At 55.0% G+C, this 27,368-nt stretch overlaps 1 protein-coding gene across 1 annotated transcript in view; it reads left to right on the top strand.

Annotated features, from left to right (window-relative positions):
- PLXND1 (plexin D1) overlaps nucleotides 1-27,368 on the top strand; it is a 71,770-nt gene that overhangs the window by 41,964 nt on the left and 2,438 nt on the right. The window contains 18 exon segments of the mRNA XM_068409733.1: nucleotides 74-349; nucleotides 1,228-1,377; nucleotides 4,805-4,919; nucleotides 5,991-6,098; nucleotides 6,766-6,878; nucleotides 8,067-8,174; nucleotides 9,260-9,390; nucleotides 9,809-10,007; nucleotides 15,724-15,870; nucleotides 17,722-17,878; nucleotides 18,411-18,514; nucleotides 19,530-19,593; nucleotides 20,578-20,612; nucleotides 21,635-21,739; nucleotides 22,285-22,448; nucleotides 23,883-24,030; nucleotides 26,184-26,324; nucleotides 26,979-27,053. Of these exon segments, the coding sequence (XP_068265834.1) occupies nucleotides 74-349; nucleotides 1,228-1,377; nucleotides 4,805-4,919; nucleotides 5,991-6,098; nucleotides 6,766-6,878; nucleotides 8,067-8,174; nucleotides 9,260-9,390; nucleotides 9,809-10,007; nucleotides 15,724-15,870; nucleotides 17,722-17,878; nucleotides 18,411-18,514; nucleotides 19,530-19,593; nucleotides 20,578-20,612; nucleotides 21,635-21,739; nucleotides 22,285-22,448; nucleotides 23,883-24,030; nucleotides 26,184-26,324; nucleotides 26,979-27,053 (2,340 nt within the window).

Raw genomic sequence — 27,368 nt, 5'->3', positions numbered from 1 at the left:
CCGTGCTGGGAGCCCGGCTGGGTGGGAGCACTCAGGGTGTCGGTGTTTTGATGCCCGTGCTCTCTTCTTTCAGAGCTGTAAGGTTCACAGCAGCACCATGATCACCTGCCCCTCTCCGGCCGCCTCCAACACCACCGCGGGGAGCAAACCCGCACCCGTCGATTTCTATCTCAACGGTCGCCTCTACGCAGACGACCATCCGGCCCTGGATGAGGAGGTGTACCCCGAGGAGGCCCTGCACGTCAGCAAGTTCAGCCTGGAGTACTACGCCGACCCCCAGTTCTTCACAGCCAAGAAGGAGAAGTGGATCAAGCACCATCCTGGCGAGCCCTTAACTCTGGTTATACACGTAAGAGAGGCGTTTGCAGCTCTGCTGTGTTGGGGTGCTGCCTGCTCCCCACTGGGCAGCTCTTGGGTCCTAAGTGCCAGCACAGCGACTGTCCACAAACACAGGAGAGAGCAGGGGGGTGGGAGAGGCAGGAGCTGCGCGGTTCTCGCTCAGCCTGCTGCCCCTGCATCGATCTTCGCCAGGAGACGCAGCCTGACCTGAGGATGCCCTTTGAGGCATGACGAGAGCTGCGCTTGAAGGATGTAGTAGCAAGAAGCTAAATAAAATCCTGCATGTGTGAAAAAGAACGATAATGCACCGGCCTGAAAGCAGGCAGGTGCTCCAGAAGGTCCTGACAATAGATATTTATTCCTGCAGAAACAGGTCATGCATTCTTCTCTTCTGGCTATTGGATTCAGCTCAGTTAACACGGAAGTGGGGATGCGGCGATCGGGTGGCTTGGACAATGCGCCGTGGTAATTCAAAGGCCATTGTTCGCCGCAGGATATCCTCACTGGTTGCAACTCCCCCCCCCTTTCCCAGGCTCTGCAGACCCATCCCCTGGCTGTCTCTCTGCTGTGCATCCTTCCCCCTCCCAGGTGGGCTCCTGGATCCTTATCTGCGCTGCACAGCCAGGGCAGGTCACAAGCAGATTTTCCAGGTTCCACGAGGGGCTGGCTCGCCCTGTGCCCCACGCTGAGCCGGGAATGGGAAACAGGAAAGTGGGGAACGGCCCGGGTCTGGGTTTCCTGTGGGGTGCTGAAAAAATGTCCTCGGAGAGGGAGAGGCCTCCCAGGTCTGAAAAACTGCAGGGAATGTGGAAAGGAAAGTGGGAAAATCCGCTGCAGTTCCGGCTGCTCCTGTGGAGTCTGACATCCTGATTCTATTTCTGTCACCAGAAAGAGCCTGACAGCCTGGGCCTGGAGAGCAGAGAGTACCAAGTGAAAATTGGCCTCATCTCCTGCGAGATCCAGATTGTCTCGGACAAAGTCATCCACTGCTCTGTCAACGAGTCGCTGAGCACCTCGGACAGGCAGTTACCCGTGACGGTGAGCTCCCGGCACCTCTGTGCTCTGGGCACGGGGCAGACGGGGTCCGTGTCGTGAGCCCTGCGTGCGCAGGGGCGGCTGTGTCAGGGCAGGACCCCCAGGGAGGCTGCCCGACGGCAGGGTGGGCAGAGCATGGCTCATGGGGACGCCGGCATGGCCAGTGCTGGGGCTGCCCTGCTCCAAGCTGCGGGCACCGGCAGCTGCCCGCTGAGGTACCCGTGCTATGAGCTGGGGAAGGTTTGGGCAGTTCTGGTATGGCGCTGTGAAATCCCAGGTGTGTGAGGGTTTGTCACTTGCAGGAATTTTCTTTTTGCTGCTCATGAGACACGTTTGGGGCTTTCCACACTGTTTTCAGTCAGCTGACCTCCCGCTGCCAGCACAAGCTGCAGCTCCAAGCTGCTGTGAGCCACTGGAGATGGGTCCCCACGTGTGACCGGGGAGGGCAAGAGCAGGACGCAGGGCTGGGAAGTTTCAGGGTGCTTCCCAGAGGCTGCTGGTTTGTCACTGCAAGAAGTTCAGTGTTCAGGGCTGTTGTTCATCTTTTTGTCTGCAAAACTCACAGTTCTTTGTTACTGTCCTTTTTTCCACAGAGGGCTTGACTTAACTGCTCTTCTCGCCCTCGGTTTCCCTCATGTCATACCGTTGCCACACAGGGATGTGACTATGGCTCTTCGTTTCTGGAGAGCAGGTGCCTCCATCTCCGTGGTCAGAGACCCTGCAGCCCCCTCCCAGTCCGTGTGGTAACAGTGAGTGGGTGGGAGCCCGTGGCGTGGGCAGGAGGAGGAGGAAGGCTGCGAAGGGGGCTGGGGCTGTTGACTCGCACTGCCCAGAAGGAAGGCACGAAGATGCACCACCAGTTCACTGACAGCATCGTCCAGTTTACTGGTTACAGTCTGTGGTGTAGGAAATTCTGTTGCAAACTGGAAACATGGAAATGCAGAAGTAGCAGAATTTCCCTAGTCATTTTAATGGAAATTTTAAATAGGGTAATTTTGGTTTTAGCGAGAACTGAGAAACAGGGAAATCCCTTTGGGGAAGAAAAGGAATTTATGAGTTTGCTAGTCGTGGTTTGACATAAACCATTCAGGACAATGTCCTAGTAGGTCCCTAGGAAGCAGGAGAACGATACCCAGCCCTAAAGTATCACATAGCTATGGAGAATGTCCCAGCAGTGAGAGTACAGCTAAATAATCAACTTGTGGTCATGTCTGTGCGCTTATTAAGCCTTCATATGTGGTTTGAGTTATCTCCTGCCGGCCGGTCCGTAGGCAGCAGCTGCCGTTATAACATACATGTAATAGCTGTGATACCGTGGGGCCGGGCGTGTGCGGTGGTCCCTGTGGGGCTGGCGTCAGGGGCAGCCGTGGGGGGCTGCAGAGGCCTCGCCGGCTGATGCAGGTTCTCTCCTCCGGCGAGCTGGGTGCCTGTTGCTGTGGCTGCCCGCTTTGTTCTTCCTTAGATGGCAGAGCTCACGTCTGCAGGGACCAGAGCACAGGACAACAGCCCTTTAAAGTGTGTCCCACTGCTGATCCTGATTCTGACTGTGGTTTTGGGTATGCCTGTTCCGGGAAGGTGTTCTTGGGCCAGGTCTGTGTTAGTAGTGGGAGCTGTCTGTGGAGAGAAGGAGCTGGTGATGAAGCTGGGGCTCCTGAGCCTCCCTGTATTTTGGGGATCACTTTCGAGTAGCTCTTTTGGGAGTGCCTTAGGTGAGCTGGAGCTTGAGTTTGGTCTAGTTTAGTCCCAAGGGGATCCCGTTTGCACCCTGGGAGGCTGCGAGACAGCTCCATCCCGTAAGCCGGAGCACGGTTCCTGGTGACCCCAGCGGTGACCCTGTGCCCCAGGACTCCTGCCCAACCCCGACAGCTCTTCCTGGGAGCAGGGTATCCTCTGACCCTGGCCCCTTCTGCACCCCCACGTGCTGGTGACAGGAAAAGTTGCAACCTAATTAATTAATTCCCCTTACAAAAAAATTGTATTGAGTAGACCAACCCAAATAAACCAGAGGAGCTTGCCGAGGCCTTCAAACCCATTTTTGTTCATGACCAGACTGTTTGAACACTGAATTAAACAGCAAGCGTGGGATTTCTCCTCTGGCAAATGCAAAAGGTTGAGTTGGTGGGGAAAAAAAGACAGTCTCAAACCGCATGGAGGACTTGCCTCATTGCAGCGTTTCAGATGGAAGAGGTGGAGAGCTGAGGCCAGGCAGGGTGCTGTGCAGACCCTCAAACCAACCTCCGTGGGTGCTTGCGCGGCGCTCATGGCTCCCCGTCCCCATCCAGCACCTCCGGAGGGCACAGAGCTGTGCACAACGCGGTGTGTGATGCGCGGCCGTGGTGGGAAGGCCCTGCTGTGGCACTGCTTTGGAGCTGCCGAGGGCTGCCTGTAGTTCAACCGCAGCGTGCACCTTTCCCGGAGGTGCTCTGGGACACCGATGTAATCCTAAGATTATTCCATCTCTTCTCTACTGCATTTCAGTTTTTTTGCTCAAGCTTTTCTCACTTCTCATTCCTTGAGAGAAGTGAAACTCGCATTTCCAGAAGCGGAAGACTTGCATGGTCATGAGTTTTCCTTATCAGATGATGCTGTCGAACCCTTTCATCCCGGGGCCTGGAGAGCCTGTTGTAAACAGCGCCGAGTAAGCTCGCCAGCCTGCCTGTGATGTGTGTTGGCCTCTTCCCTTCTGGTCATCAGGAGACTGAAGGACTGAGCTCAAGCCGTTTGTGCTTGGTGTCACAAGAAGTACGGGCTGGGAGCAGAGCCAGCACCTCCTGATGCCCAGTCCGCTGCTTTAGCCGCAAGATCATTACTCGTCTCTGCTCTCATTATTATTTATTTTCATTCCCTTTCTTTATTTGTATTTCAAAGACTTTAAAGTTTCTTTACCCTCCTTCTGAGTGGCAGCAGTTCTGCTTCTGGAGGAGAAGGGAGAGTGCAGCTGGGATTCAAACGCCGGTCAGAGTCATAACAAAGTCAGATGATTACTGGGAGTGTTTTCTAGTACAAGTAGCCCAGGCAGGCCTATGTGTACGGTGTGCTCTCTAAGAAAGGGCTGTCTCGTGCTCGGGGTTGGGTACGGTGGGGCCGTGACGTGGGCTGGAGCCTGCGGCTCTGCCACCGAAGCCCTGTGGTGGCCCTTGGGTGGGCACCACTGCGGCACCGCAGCCTGCTGCGAGCCGGCCTTGGCTTCCCACCAGAGCACACAAGAAGGGAACTGGGCTCTTCTGGGACACACAGAGTCCCCGAGGTCCAGCAGTGACAGGCACAGCCCAGCTCCCCGTGAAGCCTGGGGGCTGGGCCCACATGGTCAGTGTGTCCTGGGGTGAGGGTCTGCGGGGCGCTGCCCGGAGTCCCTCCTTGCTTGACCTCCGAGCTGCTTGGCAACGTGCTGCTCAGCTCCTGCTTTTCCTCCCTCCTACTCCTTCTCTAGATCCAAGTTGGAAAGTTCAACTACACGATTGCGATGCTGCACCTTGGGGGAGGAGAGACCGCCATCATCGTCTCCATCGTCATCTGCAGCATCTTGCTGGTCCTCTCTGTCGTAGGTAAGGGAACGGAACGATGAGTTTCCAGGCTGTGCTGAGGTTTTTTTCTCATTGCATGTGGAGGGGTGAAGATGACTCGTTCACACGTTAGGAAACCTCTGAGTGCTGCAGTTGTGCAGTGTCTGAAACTGGTCTGGGTGCAGCAGTAGCCACTCTTTGTACGGGACCAAGCCAGTACCCGGCATCAAAGCTTCCTGCAGCATGGAGCATTTGCTGGCTCAATCCATAGTTCAGCTCTGTTACTTGAGCCTGTGGTATTTAACAACTTACCCTTTCCCCCCAAACACTTAGTAGCTACTGTAATACAGAATAAAGGAGGGTGTGAGAAACTGGTCTGGGACTAGCACTGACTTGAACAGGGCTCACTCTCAGGCGTGACTGACATTTGGTGACCATACCCAAGGTCCACCTGCCCCGAGGTCCTGTCGTCAGTAGCAGCCAGTGACAGGCGCCTGGCAGAGTGTGGAGAGCAGAGCGAGCGTCCTTAGCTGCAGATGTGGAGCAGACCCAAGGGTTTGCTAACCACACTGGAAGCTGTGCAGCACGCCTGTGTCCTCTGGCCAGGGTATCTTCTCATTGCATGCCCAGAGTGACTGTGCAGTGAGAAACCTGTCCGTTCACAGCAAATGAGGTGTTTCTAATAGGGATTTAATTTATTTTTAACAAAGGTTATAGTGCACATTATTTATTAAATGCGGCATCTGTCATTAGAAACATATTTCTGGAGGCATGGGAAGACTGTCAGACATGAACACTGTAATACAGGTGGTAAAAGTCTTAAAATCTGTATTCATTAATCAGCTGGAATATATTAATATACAGTTAAGCTGAATATAGGCAGCCCAGACCTAAATTGAAGATGACAGTTACAGCATGATCATTAAATTCCAGCTGGTTTTACTTATTTGCAGCTAATCGACAACTGCCTGATCAGATACTGGTCCTGCTGTAGGTGTTAAGGCAACCCTGAGTTTAGCTTTCTGCACCCGTGTCAGCAGAGGACCGCTCTGATCCCGGCTGCAGCTGCTCCTCAGCCCTAGTCCCAAGGCTTGTTCCTTTCCTCTTTTCCAGCTCTCTTTGTGTTTTGCACAAAGAGCCGCAGAGCAGAGCGCTACTGGCAGAAAACCCTGCTCCAGATGGAGGAGATGGAGTCGCAGATCCGGGAGGAAATCCGCAAAGGTAGGTGCCGTGCTGGGCACCGAGGAGGAGCCAGGACTAGGAGGGGGATGCTGGAATAGCAGGGTTGAGGCTGTTCACCTTCTATGCTCTAGAAATTGATAGATTTTTTTTTTTATAGGAGAATTTCTGTCACTGCCTTTGAGCTTCGGCAGGGTTTGTTGATGAGGCTCAGAGGCTGGAAGTGTGGCTCTGCCACTGTCCTCTGCCTGACTTAGGCAAGCCACTCATCTCCAGTGCCACTGTCTCGGGGCTGATGGCCCTTGGCCATGTCAGAGGGTTGCTTGAAGGCCACACTAATCTTTAGTGTGTTTTATGACTGGGTGCAACAAAAATTGCAGCACATTCCTACTAGAGCAATGGGAGAAGCAATCCAAGTGTGTGCATCTGCTGTCCCCGCGGTACGTGCCTGCAGCGCAGGCTGAGGTCCAATCCTGCAGGACCAGAGCCGGGGCTGCTCTCCTGGAGCAGGGAGATGTCCCCGCTGTCAGTGCTGGCGTTAAACCCGGACAGTAATTGCTGCTCCTCGGGACAGCCCTGCTTCAGCCCGCTCGGGGGAAAGGCTCGAGAGGCAGAGATGAGCCGTGCCACGGTCTTTGGTGCCAGCCTGCTTACTGTCCCAGCTGGTGCAGTGTTGGAGCTCTTACCATCTGCGGTCTCTTTGTGTAAGGTTTTGCGGAGCTGCAGACAGACATGACAGACCTGACCAAGGAGCTAAACCGCAGCCAGGGGATCCCGTTCCTGGAGTACAAGCACTTTGTCACACGGACGTTCTTCCCCAAGGTAAGGCGGTACGCGGGCACCCAGTCGCTCCCCGGTCCTTCCTAACCAGATCAGGGCTCTACTTTCCCTCTGCTAAAGCTCATTACAGCGTGTCAAAATCATCCCACCGCTGTATATTTAGTTGTCACATATTTCAGCCTCAATTATCAGCAAAAGTGGAGCTGCAGCTCCTGGGGTGTGGAGTAAGGTCGGGCTCGCTCGCACACGACAGGAGCCCCGTGGCGGCACCGTCCGCTCTGGCTCGCCCATGTGATGCCGTTGGACACCCTCTTCTGAACACGCTCTGACGTGAGCAGAACATGCTGGGGACTCCCTGCTCTCCCCAGGGGCTCCAGTGTCACCCCACTGTCTTCGGCGGAGGCTGAGGGGTGGCTGAAGGGCGCATCTCCCGTCGGCGTTCAGGGAAAGGGGGCTGCTTGTTCCCACACAGCGTGTTCCCGGCTGCTCTGCCGGTCCTCGGGAGCTCATTAAATGTTTCTGTCTCCCCCTTTCTCTCCTCTCTGTCAAAGGCTGGGCACATGGTGCTCCCAGTAAGACGCCCCTTGGGCGCCCAGTCCCAGTCTGTCTCCCCAGCGCCCTCCTCCAGGGCCGCACCAGACGCGCCGGTGCCATCGTTCCCGTCACCAGCTGCTCCGCTGCGTCGCGGTGGGCCCTTAACAGCGGCTCTATTTCACCCCTGGGGCAGTTGCATTTCAGTGGTGAGGAGTGAGATGATGATTTATGACCGCAGAGTGTTTCATTAGTAGTTATTACTCAGGTTTTCAAGTTACCCAATCTCTAGATATCTGCACACTAAAGTCTTTAAGATTCAGGCTGCTATATGAATGTTAGAGATTTAAACACTTTTCCCATCTGTTTCAAAAGTTACATATGTTAAAACACACAGCACTCCTCTATTTTGACTTAGTCTTCTATAATGCTTTCTCTCCTGGGATTTTTCTAGCTGTCAAATGAGTCTATTTGCAGTCTCCCTACCCTAACAGCCCCGTGTCTGCGCAGACATCTGCCTCCCCCCGTTCTTGTGGTGTTTGCTCATTCAAGAGGCTCTTGCAAAGCGTTTAAATGCTTCGCAAACCGTACCAACGCACTTCTTCCTGATGGGTGGTCTGCAGTCCCGATGACATGTCTCTCCTTGTGGCGCACGGGCCGGGTGCCGCTGCCCTCCCCTAACGCTGTGCTTGGTTGCAGTGTTCCTCGCTCTACGAGGAGTGCTACATCCTGCCCTCCCAGCAGCTCAGCTCCCAGGTGGGCTCCCAGGTCCAGGAAACTCACCCGCTCCTGGTGGGGGAATGGAAAGTGAGTAACCCACTGACAAAACCGATGCTCGTGAGTGGTTGCTAACCGTACTCGTGTGTGTTGACAATGCCATGTGTTTTCCTGTGGTGCGTGGGGGATGCTTGATGGCTCAGAACAACTCACACATACCAGCATCGAATAGGCTTTGGCTGCCTGGAGAAGGCAGATCTGTGGATCCGCTCTCGCATGAAGGAGCATTGTCCTGGGATCCTCCCCGGCTCCTCTCTGGGCTTTCCTTCCTGGGTGTATCATATTGTGTGTCACTCCAGGCCCATACACAGTTCATCGTAAAGCAGATCCCTCCCCAGCAGGGACCTGGTAAAAGCTGTGGTTGTCCCAGAGCTGGGTTTCATGTGGACAAGAAGTAGGAATTGAAGAATGAGAGAGTCGCTTAGGTTGGAACGGAGTTCTGCTTAAAGCAGCTCCAGCCAGATGAGGTTGCTGAGGGCCTTGTCCAGATGTGTCAAACATCTTAAAGGATGGAAATCCCACAGCCTCTCAGGGCCCTGTTCCAGTGTCTGGCCACCTTAAAGGTGAAAACTTCCTTCCTTATATTTAATCAACGTCCCGTGCCCCTGGCCTCTCGTCCTAGCACTGTGCCGGCAGAGAAGAGCCTGGTTCTGTCTTCTCTACCCTCCCATGGGGCAGCTGAAGACTGCAGTAAGATCTCCCCTTACCACTTCTTCCTAAGGCTGACCAAACCCAGCCTCTCCACCTCTCCTCGTATGCCCACTAATTGTTTTGGCAGCCCTCAGCTGCACGTGCTCTGATTTGCCAACATCCATCTTGCAGCGGGGAGCCCAAAACTGGCCATGGTACTCCAGGTAGCCTCACAAGTGCTGAGCAGAGAGGGGTGGTCACTGCCACTGCCCCGCTGGCCAAGCTGCTGCTGATACAGCCCCGCAGGCAGCTCTGCCCTCGCCAGGAGAGCGTGCTGCTGACCTGTGCCAAGCAGAGGGAGTGAGGTGTCTTCAGCTCAGTGCCTCCGCATTCAGCAGGGACATCCTTGCAGTCAGGAAGGGTAAAAGCTGGAGGAAAACAACAAGCAGGGGTTTTCTCACTCTGCTTTCTAAATTTTTCTTTAGATCCCTGAAAGCTGCAGACCCAATATGGAAGAAGGAATCTCGCTGTTCTCCACCTTGCTCAACAACAAGCACTTTCTCATCGTGTTTGTCCATGCTCTCGAGCAACAGAAGGACTTTGCTGTTAGAGACAGGTATGAGCTTCAGAACCAAAGGCCTGGCAGGTGGAGGAGACATTTATTCCTAACCTGTAAGCAATGCTGCCCATGTCTGGAGCCATGCATTTCAGCTGAAGGTCGAGTTACACTTGCCTCCCACTTTTCTGTTAGAAACAGATGGCCATAAACCTCTGTTGTCCCGAAGAGCCCCAAAAGGTACGAGTGACTTGCTCATGAGTGTTTGTATCCCTGAACACTTGGTTTACCAGTAAGAGGGTGTGAGTTGACCCAAGGTCCTGCAGCACTGAAAGAGGGTTTGAAGTTTTAACACCACTGAGAAGGCTCATGAAAATTGTCTGAACTACTGCCTTTGTCTTTTGGGGTTTTTTTGTGCCAGTCGGTGGTTCAGTCGTGTGGGATTGGTGCTTGAGTCATACACCATTCTGTGTTTCAGATGTAACCTGGCCTCCCTGCTCACTATTGCGTTGCATGGGAAACTGGAGTATTACACCAGCATCATGAAGGACCTCTTGGTGGATCTGATAGATGCTTCAGCTTCCAAAAACCCCAAGCTGATGCTGAGGAGAACAGAATCCGTGGTGGAGAAGATGCTCACCAACTGGATGTCCATCTGCATGTACAGCTATCTCAGAGTAAGAGCGCCAGACCGCTGCTGTCGGGGGTGCGAGTTGGGCACTGCATGCCGGGGCAACGAGGGGTGCGTGGGACAGCCGAGGCCCTGCCAGCATTGCCACGGGATCGGTCACCAAGGGCTGACAAACTCCAATGGATTGAAAGGTTCAAGTGTGGAGAAGCAACCCTGAGTTCAGTTGCTTCTCCACTCCTGCCTGGGGATGCGGTGAGACAAGACTTCTGGCCTTTCCGAAGGCCAGAGCACGGACTGATGTCTTCACCGTGCTTGAGCAGAGAGCCGCAGGGGAGCTGACAAATAACCAGCATGGCCTGAGGTTTTGGAAGCCGTTCCAGTTAGTTGTTGTTTCTCTGACCAACTCACGTGGTCGCCAGCCAGGTCAGCATCGTCTGTCGAGCGCCTGGCTGTCGGGAGGGCTGGTGGCACCGGGGCGGCGGCTGCTCCGGGTCGGTGCCCGGCGGCACGTGGGGCTCCTCACGCAGGAGGCCAGATGCAGCGGGGAGGGGGATGTCTGTCCCAGAAGCCTGACTGTCTTCCGACAGTAACGAGAAGGAATATATTTGGCATCTCAGAGCACATCAGCAGTCCATCTGCTCAGTGCTTTATCTCCAACGTTTGCCAGTTCTGGTTGGAATTTCCCAGAAGAATTGAGCAATAACTTAATTGATTCCACGGCAGTTAATTGGAGGACACCCCATTATGCCCACAAGGGAGAACCTGGAAAAAGCCTTTGAAAAATCACTTTTCCCGGGGTGTTGGCTATAAGCACAGAAGCAATACTGTATTGTCCTCATACATATCGCAATGTCTTCTGATCCCAGCTGATGATCACTTTGTGTCCTAAAGCCTGTAGCTTTGTAGTTCGTAATCTTTCATTTTAGCTCACATAATTAGCCAGTATAATGAAAGAAAAGTTACAGATCAAGTGGGGATGGCTGTGACGGTGCAGCACGACTATCCAGCCTGTAAGAGCAGACAAGAGTGAGTTAGTGATTTTTTTTTTTTAATCTTCAGTTTTTGTGCCTGTAGTTAAACCATTGGAGAAAGAAAGTGCTGATCTCTCCTTTTGGAGAGTGGAGACCACATGTGAGGCATCTGATCCAGCTCCAGTTTGTGCTAAAAATGTACATTGTGCAAGAAGGCTTCTCAGGGGGGGGAAAAAAAAGAGGAAAGAAAGTTGAGTCTTATCACGCGGGCCTGAAGACTTGGAATCATTACACAGCTAATTAAGGGCGAGGAGGAGCTCCCGAGTGCCGGCGCGCCTGGCAGGGAGGTGCCCGTCGCTGTGGGCTTGTCCAGGGTCCGCGCGCGGCCGGGGCCAGTGGCCGTCCCTGCGGCCGGGGCCGGTGGCCATCCCTGCGGCCAGGGCCATTGGCAGCTGGGGCTGGTGGCCGTCCCTGCGGCCAGGGCTGGTGGCTGTCCCTGCGCCGGGGCGGTGCAGACGATGCCGGGGCGGTGAAGACCATCACTGCACTTTCCACCACAGCCGATGTCCCGCCTCTGAGAAGCGAGCAGTGTCCGTGCTAGAGCGCGATGGGTGATTCCCAAGAGCCTTTCACATCACACGTGCTCTGCAGTGAGGGTGGGGACCTGCTCAGGGGAGAAACCGTGCTGCCTGCTGAAACACGGAGGAGGAAGAGAGCTGATGGGGCAGAAGTGCCCAGAGAGGCCCTTTGACAGTGCCAGGTGGGCGCGAGCGCAGCTGTGCCAAGGGACCGGGGTCTCAGTCCAGGTCGGCAGAGCCGGCACCTTCCCTGCAGCGCGAAGGAGCGCGGAGCCGCTGCAGCCGGCCAGCACCTCCGTACGCGCGGGCTGGCTTCAGCTCGGGGCTGTGATTTAAATACCAGTGATAGTGAAACGCCTCCCATGTGCCTCACGTTCCTCCGGATCAAACTGATGCCTTCAGAGAGGCACTTCTTGGTTAGAAAAAAGGCTGCCTGCCTGCCTGCCTGTAGCACGGGTCTGTCAGACGTGTGACGATGGGTCTGGTTTTCATTCCTGAATTATCCCCATTAATCACAACGTCTATTCGAAACAGCTGCTGCAAAGGTCCCTGCCGTTGTGCGGTGGAAGAATTCCAAGTGCTTGTATTTTCCCTTGTAAGTCAACGCTACACGCCCGAAACATTTGTTTTGTATTAATGCTCCCTCTAACAGTCCGTCCATTTGTGTTTTGGGGGAAAATGATTTGAAGGAGCTGTCTTCAACTGGGAAGGAGTTGCAGGCCTCAGTCACTAGTGGTCTGAACATGTGGAGGGCACCTGAAGGCAGTGGAGTCACAGAATCACAGAATCAATCAGGTTGGAAGAGCCCTCTGGGCTCATCGAGTCCAACCATTGCCCTGACACCACCATGGCAACTAGACCAGGGCACTAAGTGCCATGTCCAGTCTTTTCTTAAACCCCTCCAGAGATGGTGACTCCAGCACCTCCCTGGGCAGCCCCTTCCAATGGCTAATGACCCTTGCTGAGAAGAAATGCTTCCTAATGTCCAACCTGACCCTCCCCTGGCCAAGCTTGAGGCTGTGTCCGCTTGTCCTATCGCTAGTTGCCTGGGAGAAGAGGCCCCACTGCCAGGGGAAGGTTTGCTCAGGGCGTGCAGGAGATAGGATGAAGCACTAGCAGGAGGCTTGCTCCTTGGTACTGGTTTCAGAGGAAAATTGCAGCATTTGCACAATCCGACCTCTGTTTGTGAAGAACTGAGTGAGAATCATAGATAAAATGGTCCATGTCTCTACCTTCTGCTACAGCTTTGGTAGCAAATGCTGAAAAAAGGCCATGAGATACCGTGGTACCATTGTGCCTGGCTCCTAACAGGCTCAGGGGACTGGGAGTTAAAGGAAAATTAAGGTTCTGGAATTCAGCTTTTAGGTCTGGGTCCAAAGCTTCCCAAAGTTTTGCATGGGGGATGGAACTGAGGTTTGGTTCTTTGCAGAATGCGAGTAGATAATGATCCCAAAATTAGCAGACACTTGGGATAAGCAGCTGCTCTCTGTGCTTTTCCCACCCCAGCCTCACCAAGACGTTTTGGAAATGACTGTAACGTGTTCCTGGGAGGACACATCTAATGACTTGTCAGCCTTGTTAATAGGGCAGCAACATGTGAATCCAGTCTGTGCTCTAAACCGTTTTTTTTTTTTTTTCCCAAGCATATAAAACCCAGCCCTCCCACGCTCATCATGCACGGAACAGGCAATGCCAGCCTGAGCTGTGCTTTCCATTATTGTGAAGTTATTTCAGTGCCCTGCGTAGCTTTAAGAGCCTGTAACAGTTCAGTCAAAAATGAAAATGAAGTCTCGTTAAAATACATTCACAATAGGAGGAAAAAAGGCCCCAGACTGTGTTTTTTTTAAAGTATTTTTTTGTCCTGAATCAGCACCGATCTCTTCTAGTTAAACTTCCTCTCTCCCAACCAGCCAAGTAAAAGACAGTTTTGATTCATTTCCAGACGAGTTTTTCCGAACAATGCTTGAGGTTTCCAAGTTTGCCATTTTATCTCCAGTCCCTGCCTGCCAGCCCTTCTTCCCCCTCTTTGAAACTCGCTCTCTGATTAGCGCTTGTGCAGATTTCCATGACATCCCACAGCTCCCGAGCCTGAGAGCCAGAAAGCCCAGCAGAAGGAGCATCTCGCCACCGCGGTGGGTCCCAGCTGCCCCTTCCCACCCCACACACCCCACGCTGCTCTCAGGGCGCAGAGGGCTCCCGGATCGGCAGCACCCCTGCTTTGTGGATGTTTTTGGAGGCAGCCGTAGCCGCTGGCAGCCCACTCACATCTCTCTGCGGCCGGGCCCCGGGCTTCCCACGGGGGGACGGGGCAAGCTCCAAAACCCAGCACTGAATTTCGCCTCGGGGTCATCCCCGCTGCGTGCTCGCGCGATGCGACGCAGACAGGGCTCCTGCTCGGCGCGGGGCCGTCGCCGGGGTCTGTCAGCACCTCTGTGGGGTCAGCTTGGCCGTGCCCCGCGGCTCACGCTGCGGGGGAGCAGGTACTGCAGCCTGGGGTGTCTCCGTGCCGGTGTCGTCCCCTTGCTCGTTATCTCATGTCCCACCTTTCAGAAACTCACATCTTCTGACACTTCTCTACTCTGTTTGCAATCCTCAACTTCTCCGCGTCACCACGTCTTGCTCTGCTTGCTGGGACCCGTGCCTCCCCACGCTCCCAGCCCCGACAGCCCTGCTGCTGAGCCCGGTCTGTGCTGCGCGCTCGGAAGGAGCGTTGCAGGGAGCTGTTAAACCCGGCAGAAGGCCCACGGACCTTCCCTGCGCTCATAAAGAAGTTGCCCTCGGAAGCGGGGGCACTGTTGGCACAGATGGCGCGTGCCCACCTACAGCCCCGCCGCAGTGTTATCGTCAGCTGCGCTGGATACCGCCGAGTCAAAACTGACATCAGACTAATTGCTTTAGCAATTACAGGGCAATTAGAATAAAAGAATCACCAAGTCTTAATTAAGAAGCAGATTGAACAGGATTTAGCAGCTCCTAGCTGAGAAATACCAAATCATTCCGTATCTGTGGTCTTGAGCAGGATTTCAGATGGCAGGAGGGTTTGTGCGGGGTGTGTGCGATGCTCAGAAAGTACATAAATGTGCAATAATTTGCACTTGCCTCGTTGGAAGGAAATTGCACATGAACGTTGGGGAGAATGGGATGTACTCCAGCACTGAGAAGTTTCTTAAGAAAAATAGATCATGTTATACTTGCCCATCAGCGTAGCAGGCAGACGTGGATCGGAAATCTGGCGTTAAACCGTGTAGCTGAACCGCATCACTAATAGCTGGTCCCTGTTACGTCTCTTGTTTTCATTGCAGCAGTGTCACAATTCACCTCTCTCCTGTAAGGCGAAGTTTGATGAATGTAAGGAGTTAAATGGTGTGTTTGCTTGCTGTCGCATGGGAACAGCTTGTTGACCCTGATCCTTTCTGCTTTGCTGCGATCAGGGCTTCGCTGTGGTATGAGAACTATGAGTGCTGGTTCCCAGAGCCACAGGCACACGCGGCGGGCTCCCTGCCACGGAGCTCAGTGGCAAACCAGGCAGCGTGAAGAGGGGGGTCAGCTGATACCTCCATGAGAAAGCTGAGCGCCCACCTATCTCTGTGGACCTGGATTTTTGCACACACCAGCCCCCTCCTCGTCCTGCTGAGCGTGGTGTGTACAGCCTGCGCTCTGTCACATTGCAGGAGACGTCTCAGTACCGGAGCACGCCAGATCCTCCCTGAAGTTCATGTGTAATTTCACATGTAAATTAATGCACATTTGTGTTTTGCTGAGCATCGTGCATGCACGTACGCACTCAGCACAGCTCCGCATATGCCCCCGCCTCTGAGCAGCACCCGCGAGGCAGCAGCAGCTGGCACAGCCCGCTGGTGGCAATCCCAGCCCGCGGTAGAAGGTGGATGGGGTGTGTTGGTGCTGGCAGTCACGGTTCGCCCTCTCCGAGTCGCCTGTGGCTGTTGTCAGCTGTTAACGGCCTCTCTCCCAGCTGCGCTGTCACGTTGCCACAAGTCTGAAAACTTCTGAGCAGGCTCTGCGAGATGCTGGTGGGAGCTGGGGGGCACTGAGCACCCCCGGGCGTTCGCAGCGCCGGGCACGGACCGGTCCTGCTCCCCGACGTGCAGAGGCACCTTCAGCGTCCATGCAGAGCCCGTCCCCGCCACGCCGCTGGAAGGAGTTACCACCACCAGGTCCAGTTTGCTTACCGAGTCTTCTTTCCTTCCCCCAGGAGACGGTGGGAGAGCCCTTCTTCCTGCTGATCTGCGCGATCAAGCAGCAGATTAACAAAGGCTCCATTGATGCCATCACGGGCAAAGCCAGGTACACCCTCAACGAGGAGTGGCTCCTGAGGGAGAACATCGAGGCGAAGCCGAGGGTGAGTGCCGGCACCCCGGGGCTCTGATGGACGTGTACCCCGCGGGGCGGTTGTGCAGGGGGCTGGTTTGGTACCCGTGCAGGTGTGGTAACCTGAAAATTATACACCCGTGCCCTCACCCTGCCTAAGCACACGACTGCGAGCAAGGCTCATAACAACTGTTTGTTTTCATGTCCGTCCCTTGAGGGGGGTCATCCAAGTACCTCAGATCAGGGCTGGAGGGAGGTAAGAAAATTTGTTGTGCCATATTTAGAGAGTTAAAGCCACAGGTTTGCCGTTCCAGCAAGAGCATCTTCACTAGCAGCAGAGAGGTGCTGGCTGCAAATGCGAGTCCTGTGGTGAGGGGTGAGGGCTCTGCCCCAGGTGTTACAGGAGTGGGGCTGGAAGGCGGCTCTGAGGAATGCCTCCCGCGGGACTGGGGCAGGCGAGGGCTGTGGGTGGAGGGCTCAGTTCCCTCCAGTGCCTGACACAGAATTCAGCAGACGCCTTTCCAGAGCCTGGGTCAAACCCTGCGTTCAATTACCTGGCATAAATCTGGAGCAGCTTCGCCGAAGTCAGCGGGTTACCCCAGATGTGCATCGCCGTGACTCAGAGCAGGTTCGAGCTCCACGTCCTCTGCAGGTTCCTGTTACCAATTGACCTGTAAATCTACGGCGCAGGCTGAGAGGGGTTAGCAGCAGGGCGCGCAGTATTGGCTTTCTCGGCAGAGTGGTAACTCCGTAAGTCTGAGCAGGGGAAGTGCAGCTGCTTCCTACTTTGTTTGCAAGAAGAGAAACAAAAGCGAACAGGGTATGTTGGAGGGAGGAGAGCAACGCAGTTAGTGCTAACTCACCAGTGATCCCCCATTGCTGGTAACAGAACCTCTGCTTTAAAAAACACCAGCACCGTATATGATGTGAAAAAATATCTTCATGCTATGGAGAAGACTGGACTTTATCTGTGCATTCACAGTGTTCTCATGGTGAAGGACACTGACTCTGTATCCTGGTACCCAAAAGCAGTGTTGGCAGAGGAACACAGAGGCTGTGCCGACCCCCAGCCGTAACTCACCTGTACTGGGTGTCCTTCCAGTAGGCAGCTGTGCTCAGGCACAGGAGTGCTTGTGGCGTTTGGGTCTGCACAGCTTGGAGAGCAGGAGGCACCGGGACCCTGCCCCTCCTCGCTCGACTGGTGTGGCAGCAGCTCCCAAGGAGAGGGAGAGGGGTTTTTGTAGAAAGAGTCACTCTCATTGCCCTGCAGCTTTCTGCTGTAACCCCAGCAGTACATGGCCATCCCTGAGGTCCAAGCTGGTGGTGTGGCAGCCTGCAGCCCCTTGCAGCTGCCTGTCCCGCTGCTCAGTGCGTTCTCGAGCAGGTTATGGGGTGGTGCTGGTGGAGGACTCCAGTGGTGCAGCAGAGCCAGCCTGTGGCGTGCCTAAAGCTTGTTTAAACAAAGGAGCTTGACCCGTTGCGTCAGGAGAGGCAGAGCCATGAGCCTTGGCAGACCCATTAGTCACCGGTCGGAGCCAAGAAGCTGAGGACATGACTGGTTATGGGGCTGACCTTTCCTCCCACCCTCGAGGTGGTCTCTGCGTGTCGGGGTAAGGCCCATTAGCAAGGCAGCATGAGAGGAGGTCGCTGCCTGTGTCCTCCTGGCTCCATCAACAAACAGGGGCCTTCAGCCCCCGGGGCTGTAAATCAGCACCTCTCACCAGCAGTACAGTGTAGATGACGGGGTGTGTTCAGACTGATTTCCAGCAGCACGGGGCCCAGAGCACACCAGCGAGAGCTGCCGCAGCCTCCGTGCGTCCCTGGGAGACAGCAGAGCTGGGTGGGTCACCCCCCTCGCCCCTAACCCAGCCTCTGCCCGCAGAACCTCAACGTCTCCTTCCAAGGCTGCGGGATGGACTCCCTGAGCGTCAGGGCCATGGACACGGACACGCTCAGCCAAGTGAAGGAGAAGATTCTGGAGGCTTTCTGCAAGAACGTCCCCTACTCCCAGTGGCCAAGGGTGGAAGACGTCGACCTCGGTAAGGACACGATGCATCAGGCCAGCCAGTCCTTAAAACCAGATGAAGCACCTGATGTTGCAGGGTAGCTCTTGGTGTCTGTCCGAGGGCAGTGGGTGAAGCAGCACTGACAAGAGGGCAGACATCAAGGCAGCCTTTTCCTGAGGATGGTCTTCCTGAGGGATGAGCGGTAGGACCAGATGCTGGTGGGCAGGAGGGAGCCCCGTAACTGGAAGGAAGCTTTAGGGAAGCCCGGGTGGAGCAGAGGGGTGCTTGGACTCCTGTCCAGCCATAGGTTCAGAGCTGGAGGCACGTGCAGTGGGGCCCGAGGCACCAGGACTGGCCACGCAGCGCTCAGGGGCTGCCCAGCTCCACTGCCGAGGCCTCGGGGCTCCATGAGACCAGAGCAGATGTTGAGCAACAGCATCCAGGGTCAGCGCCTGGAGAGGGCACTGCCAGAGAGAGCAGACCCGGACTGGGCTGGGAGAGGTGACAGAGGCTCCGCATGTGCCTCCTTGGGGCCAGCATCTCACCTCTCCCTCTCTGTGCGCAGAGTGGTTCGCCACCAGCACCGACAGCTACATCCTGCGGGACCTCGACGACACCTCGGTGGTGGAGGACGGCAGGAAGAAGCTCAACACACTGGCACATTACAAGGTAAACCTGCGGGAAAGCTTCGCTTCCTGGGAGCCTGCCTGGCCCCGGGGGCGAGCTGCCACCCCATCCAAAACCAGGACTATCAGGACCACGCAGGGAGGTTGCCATAGCTCCGGAGAGCTTCCGGGGAACAGACATCTGCCCTGGCGAGGAGCTCGTTAATATTGCAACACACTGAAACTAATTAAACACTCTTCATGCAAAACAAGTTATTACTGACAACAGAAAGAGGAGGAAAAAAAAAAAAAGCTCCTATTCCCCACGGCCACCAGCCTGGCTGATTAGTATCGCTCTGCTCTTGCTCCGTGCTCCTGCTGGAATCGCTGGCGCGGTTGTCGCTGCCTGCCCCGAGCGCAGGGGCTAGGGGTGCATCGGGGGGAGGAGGCCAAAGCTGTGAGGAAATGGGGCGAATCAAGTTGTTTTCTTGACCGTTTTTCCTTTTAAAATTAAATGAAACCAGAAATCCTGACATGATTTCCATATTCCCTGGTGTGCCTGGGGGATAATCCTCACTGGTCTGTAACAGCGCGTGGAAAATCAAGAGCGGAGCTGAGTACTTACTAATGTTGTTATTTGTGTAATGGCCGTGCCACGGAGCCCCACGGCTGGCACGGGGCACGGGGACGTGGTACCGGCCCCGGGGGTCCGGGCTGCGGCCGGGTTCCTTCTGCCCTTCCAGGGAAAGGCAAGGCAGCGTCTGCGCAGCGTGACGCTCCTTCCTCTTCGAATTACCTGGCATCGACACCCAAAAGTGTATCTTGGACACCTGTGTTTGCCCGATTCCCCTTGGGTTTCAGAACCTCACCGTCTCGCACGTGCATTTCAAACCCCTTCCATGCAGGGCAGCGCGTTGGTGCCAGTTCCCAAGTGGGGAGCAGGGTCAGGACGTCTGGGGCAGAGCAGCGATTGCACCAGCGTCCCCCCGCTCCCGGCATCTCCCCCGGGCCCTTCCCGGCTCCGTGGGAGGCACCACTAAGGCCCCGTCATCGATGGCTGCTCTTCCCTTCCTCCACAGATCCCCGAAGGAGCGTCCCTGGCCATGAGCTTGTCGGACAAGAAGGACACCACGCTGAGCAGAGGTAACGTCCCACCTCTCTTCCCCTGCTGCTGGTGACCGGGCGGAGGCACTTGTGTTTTTGGAGGGTGTCTGTGGCCAGGGACGCTGAGAGCCAGCCCCCAGCCCCCTTGCCTGGACGTCGGGGCATGGTGTTGGCCTGCGCAGGGCTGGCTCTGGTGTCACCTGTCTGTAGAGCACCCTTTGCAGTGGGGCAGAGCCGGGCACCGGCCGGGCCAGCTTTGTGCCTGGAAGGCACCGAGAGTGGTCTGGGACAGCCGAGGCGGCTGACGAAGGAGGCCTGGGAAGTACAGATTGCTGATGCACGCGCCGTGGGAGAGGCAAGGGTCGTGCCTGTGGTTTTGCTGTAGCAATGTGTGATCCAGTGTCCTGCTTTCTCCTTTTCTCCTTTTGTCCTGGAGGTGTTGGCACCTTTCGTCTCACATCCTCACTGGGGGTTTGCATTCAGTCTGTGCTAACAAAGTGGAAAAAAAAGAAGGATCTAAAACCACTTGACTGGAAAAGCCCTTTCCCTCCCAGTTACACATGCTCAGCTTCTTGCCAGCATGGTTCGAGGTATCAGGCTGTGCAGAGTCAAAACAGACCAAAGGACACAAAAATTCACATTGAACAAGGGGTTTCAAACCTGTCTCTGTGGTGGGAATCCTTTCAGCCACTGGAGCGAGGAGCCCGATGATGGGGCTGGGAGACGGTGTGGGGCTGTGGGGCATCGCGATGCAGGAGTGCCCCTGGGCTGACCCTGCTCTTGAGTCCCTCTTAAACACCCCATGGGAGACCTCAAGTCCTCCTTAACGTGCTTTCTGAGGTGCCCAGAAGGTGATAAACACCACCACAAAGACACTGAGGCCGCTCGGGGTGGGAACACCAGCTCGGTGTTGGGGTTCTTGGGGAAAGCAAAACACCTTCTGAGGCGAGGGGTGTCTGCGGGGGCGGGTGTCGGCTTGGGTCCCCCGACTAAGCCCCCGTGTCCCTCTCTTGTGCTTCACAGTGAAGGATCTGGACACTGAGAAGTACTTCCACTTGGTAAGTTCCCCGCTCCTGCCTGCGGAGGCTGGTGGCTGCGTGCCTTGCTGATATTAACTTAATTCATCGCCGTGGGCTGGGACGTCAGATGTGACGAACAAGCTGGATCAGGGCTCGTTGGTTTTCTTTGGAGAGGCGCAGAAAGGTTATCTGTAGACAAGCTGTAGTACTATGGGACATAATAAAAAATTACCAGGATGGCAAGGTGATTGTTGTGCCTGCTGAGGCTGTCAGCAGCCACAGAGGGATGGGGAGTGGTGGGAGCGCGGCACCGCCTCGGTCAGCGCACCTACCGGGAGCCCTGGCACGGCGCCCGCGTCCCGGCGCGGCGGAGATTTATTGGTTCCTGCTTGTGCGCCGTGCTGGGAGTACCGAGTGCTAAACATTGCTGAAAGCTGTTATGAGAAAAGGGTTATGGACAACAGCGATATTTTATAGCCTGATTTTTTTTCCTCTGCTAAAGTTCCCGTGCTCAAATGGGGCACAAACACACAGTGCATGCGTGCTCGTGTACACCCAGAGCAGAGGGAGAAGGGATGGGAAACCGAGTGTGCACATGTGAAACAGTGCCAAGGTGGACTGAAATGGCTTGCTGGGTCATTACAGAGCAGCGATTAACTGACCTGACTGGTGGAATATTTATTTTTGTTTTTAAGGAGGCCAGGGTAGGAATATTGGCTGGTCATTGCACTTTTTCCAACCCTAAGCAAAGCCGGTGCCTTGCTCCTGGGAGCCCGAGCTGCAGCCGCGCAGTGCTGCAGAGGCTGGCAGGCAAAGGCAGATTGATGGTTTCATTTTCTTTGTCCAGCTTCAGAGAGGGAATCAAGGGTGCGAGAGAAACAAATATCAGAAAAACTGAGTATTATTAATCACTTTTTTAAAGCCGTATGAGGGTGCACTTATAGCACAGTAACTGCTTTTTAATTGAATTTGATATGCATTGAAATTCTGTACTTAAAGGAAAATTCAGTGTGACACTTGCAGAGAGGAGCGCTCTGATCACGTGTTTTATACCGGCCCAGGTCCTCCCAACCGACGAATCCGTTGAACACAAGAAGTCCCACAGACAGAGCCATCGGAAGAAAGTCCTGCCGGAGATCTACCTGACCAGGCTGCTCTCCACGAAGGTAGGAGGCCAGCGGGTGGGATTGCTGGTTGTGGGCCGTAGCGAGGAGCTGCTCTGGGAAGGGAGCAAGGGATCCTGCTGGGAGAAGAGAAGGAGGTGCTCAGCTCTGGGAGCAGGGGGGGATGTTCATGCAACCTTAATTCGGATCTGAACTTCCCCGCTCGCTGCGAGGGCTCAGCTCCAGCAGTTGGGCTCCCAGCCCATCTTTAATCCCAGCATGATGCCTCACTGGAGCAGAGATCACAAGGATGGCCAGCAGTCCCCAGTCTTTGTATTTACTGTGCAGAACAATCGCAGATGTGAGATCCTAGCACTAAGAAAGAAAATCTTGATGCCAAAGGAAATTAAACCCAAATGCAAGCTAATTATATCACTATGCACAAACAAACCTTTCCCTCCCTGCTTTGGCATCCCCTTTCTCTTCTGATTTATCCAACTGGCAGCGAAGGGTTTCCCCTCGCGCGCAGCAGGCGCAGCGCCTCGTGCTGTGTCCCTGGGCTCGGGTGCTGCTGCCTTCCCAGTCCCCACCGCGCTCCCGTCCTGCAGGGCACGCTGCAGAAGTTCCTGGACGACCTGTTCAAAGCCATCCTCAGTATCAGAGATGATAAACCGCCTGTGGCCGTGAAGTATTTCTTCGACTTCCTAGAGGAGCAAGCAGAGAAAAGAGGGATCACAGACCCTGACACGATGCACATCTGGAAGACCAACAGGTTTGGAAGAGGAAATCTCTTGTTCTTTCTTTCCTTCCTTCCATCTCTCAGGAGCAGCAGCTGCAGAGCCTTGGTGTCCTGGACTAACCGTTAGGTTGCTAAAAGTAGAAGGAGGACTTGGAAAACAAGGCAGGGATGGAGGGGAGGGTGGCAAAGGGGAGGCCAAACACAGGCTTGGAGAGCTCTGAACAAACACAGAGCTCAGGGGAGAGGCGAGCTGGAAGAGGAGGGTTAGGCAGATAAAGGGCAGAAGGAACTGGCACACTAATACAGATAATTAAAGGAGAAACAGAGGAGGGACGGGACAATGGGAGATGGCAGTGGTGTTAGCTCTGAGCACTGGAGATCGAGACAAAGTCATGTCAGGTCTTAAAACGTCATGGAGATTTTAAAACCAGCACATTTGTCTCCTTTTCACTTGCTTTCTGGCTTTTCAGCCCTTGGGGACACTTTTCCCAACTTATCTCTGTAACCAGTGAGACTCCAGGGCATTCCCGGGACTCCGTGAGCTCGTGCTGTGGCAGTAGCATGCCAGTGGGCACAGCCACGCTGGGGACCAGCCACGAGCAGTGCTGGGGGTTGTGAGGAGCAGCAGGAATGGGGTGGGGGAGCCAAGGTGAAGGGGGGAATAGAGCAGGAGAGAAACCAGGAGGTTTAACCGGGGGGAGCAGGGAGCTTGGAGGGAGTGTCGAGGAGAGTGTCAAGCCTCAGCTCAGCGCTCCTGAGGCTGCAGGGACAGTGACTGTTCCCAGCCCAACATGTGAAAATTAAAACCAAATTTGTCTGCGATAGCAGGCGTGCAGACACAGCCGTAGAGCTACGGATTTGCCTACCCTTCATTACCTTTAATTGCCAGCAGAGCAAAGACTTATAGCAGCTTGCACTCCTCAGCTGCTGAGGAGGGATGGTGGGAAGGGCCATGTATTGTGGCCAAGTGAGCACTGAAATAACTGGAGGAGAAAATGATGAGAGAGCAGAAAAAAAAAAAGACACATGAAATGCATTTCACGGGGCCAGGCTTCCCATCAGAACCAGATGACGGTTACTGTCGGGGAAGAAGGAAAAGGAGCTGACACCAGTGCTACAGAACTCAGCAAGTGAGGGATCCTGAGGCGACAGCCCCACGGGCAGACCTCCTGGAGCTCAGCCGGCCCAGGGAGCTGCTCGGGGAGCCAGGGAACACGCTCGCCTGGCCAGGCTGTGCCTGAGGGCTCCTGTCCGTGCCTCAGCCCGACGGAAGGGCTGTCTGGGGTGAGGACATGTGACTGCCCCTTGAGCTGGGCAGAGGGCTGTATGCTGCCAGGGTGTGATGAAACAGCAGAACCTGGCTCCTCTCTGCTATTCACTTTCTATCTTCTTCCCTGCATTTCCTCCTCTCTCCCTCCGACGTACAAAGACCCACCAGTGTGTGTTCCTGGCTTGTTTCCCTCGCAGCCTACCTCTGAGGTTTTGGGTCAACATCCTGAAGAACCCCCAGTTCGTCTTCGACATTGACAAGACCGACCACATCGACGCCTGTCTCTCCGTGATAGCCCAGGCCTTCATCGACGCCTGCTCCCTCTCCGACCTGCAGCTGGGCAAGGTACCGTCCGGAGCGGAGCCCTCGCGCCTGCTCGGGCAGTCACAGACCGGGACGGGTGGGAAGGGGCTGTCCGAGGGCACCCAGTCCCACCTCCCCGGCAGCGGGGCTGGCTGGGACCCACCTGCTCAGGTTCATGCAGTTGAGTCATGCACAGCAGCCGTGACGCTGCCCGGGGGGCTGAGCTGGTGCCCACGCGCCGTCCCGCGGGGCTGGAGGCAGCGAGACGTCCGGCGCGCACGTTCTCTGTGCTCCCGCTGCTTGGCTGAGCGCGGCGTTGACATCTGAAACTTCCCGACATAAATAAGTTTTATTAAGAAATGCTGTACCTCGTCCCCCGCTGCCCCGCCGCCCCGGGGCTGGCGGCAGCACCGGGCGTGATGGAGGGGGGACCCTACGGAGAGAGGGGCTGGAGCGCCGCGCATCCCCAGCCCCAGAGCAGCAGGAAGCCTGCACTGGGAGAGGTTAATGCTGGAGGAGGATCTAATGAGCACTTGATTTTTGTTTGTTTGGGTTTTGGGCTTTTTTTTGCGTGTGTTATGAAACACCTACAATTTGTCCTTGTCAAGCTGTGGATGAGGGGAAGAGGGGTCAGCTGGAGTCAGACAGCAGATGGAAACGTTTTTCAGGAATACAATAGCATAAGTGAAGGAACTGTTGAGTAATGTGGGAAGAATAAATCCTCAGCATAAAAATCAGCTTCCATATACATGCAGCATATCACTGAATGTTTTCCAGGCTGGATTCTTCCCCTGGTTTCAGCGTGTTGCTCTTGATACTGCGAATGCAAGAGCAGACTCAGACTCTGTATCTACAGTGCACGAGTAGTTAATAAACCAGTACCCATCTGCTCATAATACAGAAAAATCAGACACGAGTTAAAAAATAAAATAAAAAAAGATGCAGCATGGGTTTCTTTTGTGTTGCCAAGGGGAAAAAAATGTTGTGAGCAGGCTTTGTAGCTTGGCTATATTCCTGTAATGCCTTGTCGTTGGGTTTGAAGATGAACTGCTGTGGGATGTGGTGCCGCAGCCCGGTGCCCGTTTCCCATTGCCCCCGCAGCAGTGGCCGCGCCACACGTTGCAGCAGCAGATTGCAGTTACCCCAGGCTTCCTGATTCACTGCCCACACAGCTGAAGGTGCAGCCTCAGCATGCTCAGCCCCTCCCGAGACCCTCCCTCCCTGCCCCACCTGCCAGAGCATCACGGAGCAGCCCCGCATGCCCGCGTCGGGGTGGCAGGACGCGTCCGTATTACTCCCCTGTGTGTCCCAGAGCCTGGGGCTGTTTCCCTTCGGGATGCAACGCGAGGCCAGCCGGCCAAGTTCATTCCCAGGGTAATGATATCAGCGGGGCAGGATTGCCTTGAGGTTAAAAATCATTCATGCTTGTGTTTGCAAGGAGTGCAGGCAGGGCTGTGCCTTCACTGGTACAACCCGATCGTGGGGCAGGGAGGTGAAGACTGCTTTGTCCAAGCTGACGTTGATCAAGAGAACTCAGTATTTTCTATTAATCACTTTACATGCACTCATTATAGGCCAGGCAGGCTGGGTTAGCCAATGCAAAATAAATCAAAGCTACATGAAAAAAATCCAAGAGCAACATTTCAACTGACAAAGTTCAGCTTGTGAGAGCTTTGTTCTTCAGTTCAAATCAAGCTGGCTGCTCCAGAGACCCGAGTAAACGCATGCAGAAGCCCTTCCCTCGTTACCAATTTCCAGAGGCAGAGCCATGGAGCAGCAGTGCTTTTATCTCACACAGCCAGGCTGCACTCATCTGCAGAGCATCGCCTGGCCGCACGCCGCCTCGCCTGGCCCTGCGCCTGCTTTTTAGCCTGGCCTTGCTGCAAATTAACACACCTTCACATTGACCACCTTCCCAGGCACTGTGGCTAGCAAAGGTTTAGCTCATGCCAGGGGGAAGGGTGGAGGGACGGTGCTGTGGGTCGTACCTGTCCGCAGCACCTCGCTGCCTCTGTCGTCAGCTGCCCCACCGCACTCCTGGCTGTGCAGAGTCAGGATCAAAGGCTTGGCTGTTCCATGACCCACGTGTAGCTGAAGTCCGTGTCTGATGGTTGGCACCTGGTCAGACAAACAGGACAAAAATATTTCAGCCAGGAATAACAGAATCTGACTTGGGTATCTCGCTCCCGTTCTAGGACTCCCCGACCAACAAACTGCTGTACGCCAAGGAGATCCCCGAGTACAGGAAGATAGTGCAGCGATACTACAAGCAGATCCACGACATGCCCCCGCTGAGCGAGCAGGAGATGAACGCCCACCTCGCGGAGGAGTCGCGGGTAAGGCGCGCGGGGGGGCTCAGCCTGCTCAGCTCGGCTCTGGCTGGCAGTAGGGAACGCAGGTGGGCTGCGATCAGCTGCTGCTTAGCTGCTGGAAGGAGCAAACAAGAAAGGATATTTTCCCTCAAACTTCCATCTGACCTAATTCTGGGCATCTTCAGTTCCTGACGGAGCTGCAGTAAACGCCCACGAGTTAGCTTGAACCTCACTAGCTTTGGCACCGCTGGGAGGTGAAAGCGAGAGTCAGTGCCAAAGAGCCAGGGTGTTTGGAAAAGGATCTCTGCAGCCCCCAGCCAGCTGCCCACAGCACCCACAGCTTCCTTCAAGTCAAACCATCTCCCCGCGGCGCTTTGGCTGAGGCCATTGAGCGGGTTTTTTTCCTTGGCGTTCCTCTGCCCAGCTCCCACGCTGCCACGGCCTTTGAAATGGCTGTGAGCACTGAGGGGTGAACAGGGCGATGGAGCGTGGGCATTCAAGGCTGGCTTGGGAGAGGCTGAGACCGTTTCTGATGTGAGCAAATGCACCTTCCTTAAAGGAGTAACAAAAACACCCAGGCAAAAACCTTTTAATCTAGTTAATGCCGGGTGATTGGGCTTGAACTGGCTTGCTGCATCACGTTAATATTCCTCCCCTCTTTGTTCTGTCTTTATAAAGAAATACCGGAACGAGTTCAACACCAACGTCGCCATGGCTGAGATATACAAATACGCCAAGAGATACCGCTCGCAGGTAAGTGGGTTCAGCTGCACCCAGGACTCAGCCTAGCTCTGGAGGGAATAACAAGCGTATTTTTGTAACCGAGCAGTCAGACACCTGCACCCAGTCCCACAGAAAAGGGATTATTGGTTTTTTTGCATAATCCCACGCACACTGTAATATATGCACACACAGATGCACCTGCGCTCCTGTCCCTTGGCTGGCGACGCCAGCTATCCCTGCCTCACTTCAACAGCACTTGGCTGGGCAGGATGAAGCAGGGCTGCCCCATGTGTAGACCCACGGGTGCTTTCAGGAAGGCAGAGCACGCCTGGACAGTCCATACCC

This window comes from Nyctibius grandis, chromosome 10, assembly GCF_013368605.1.
Source record: "Nyctibius grandis isolate bNycGra1 chromosome 10, bNycGra1.pri, whole genome shotgun sequence".
In the NCBI taxonomy this organism is placed as follows: domain Eukaryota; kingdom Metazoa; phylum Chordata; class Aves; order Nyctibiiformes; family Nyctibiidae; genus Nyctibius; species Nyctibius grandis.
Note: the sequence above shows the minus strand (reverse complement) of the source record. Positions and strands in the feature narration are given on the sequence as shown.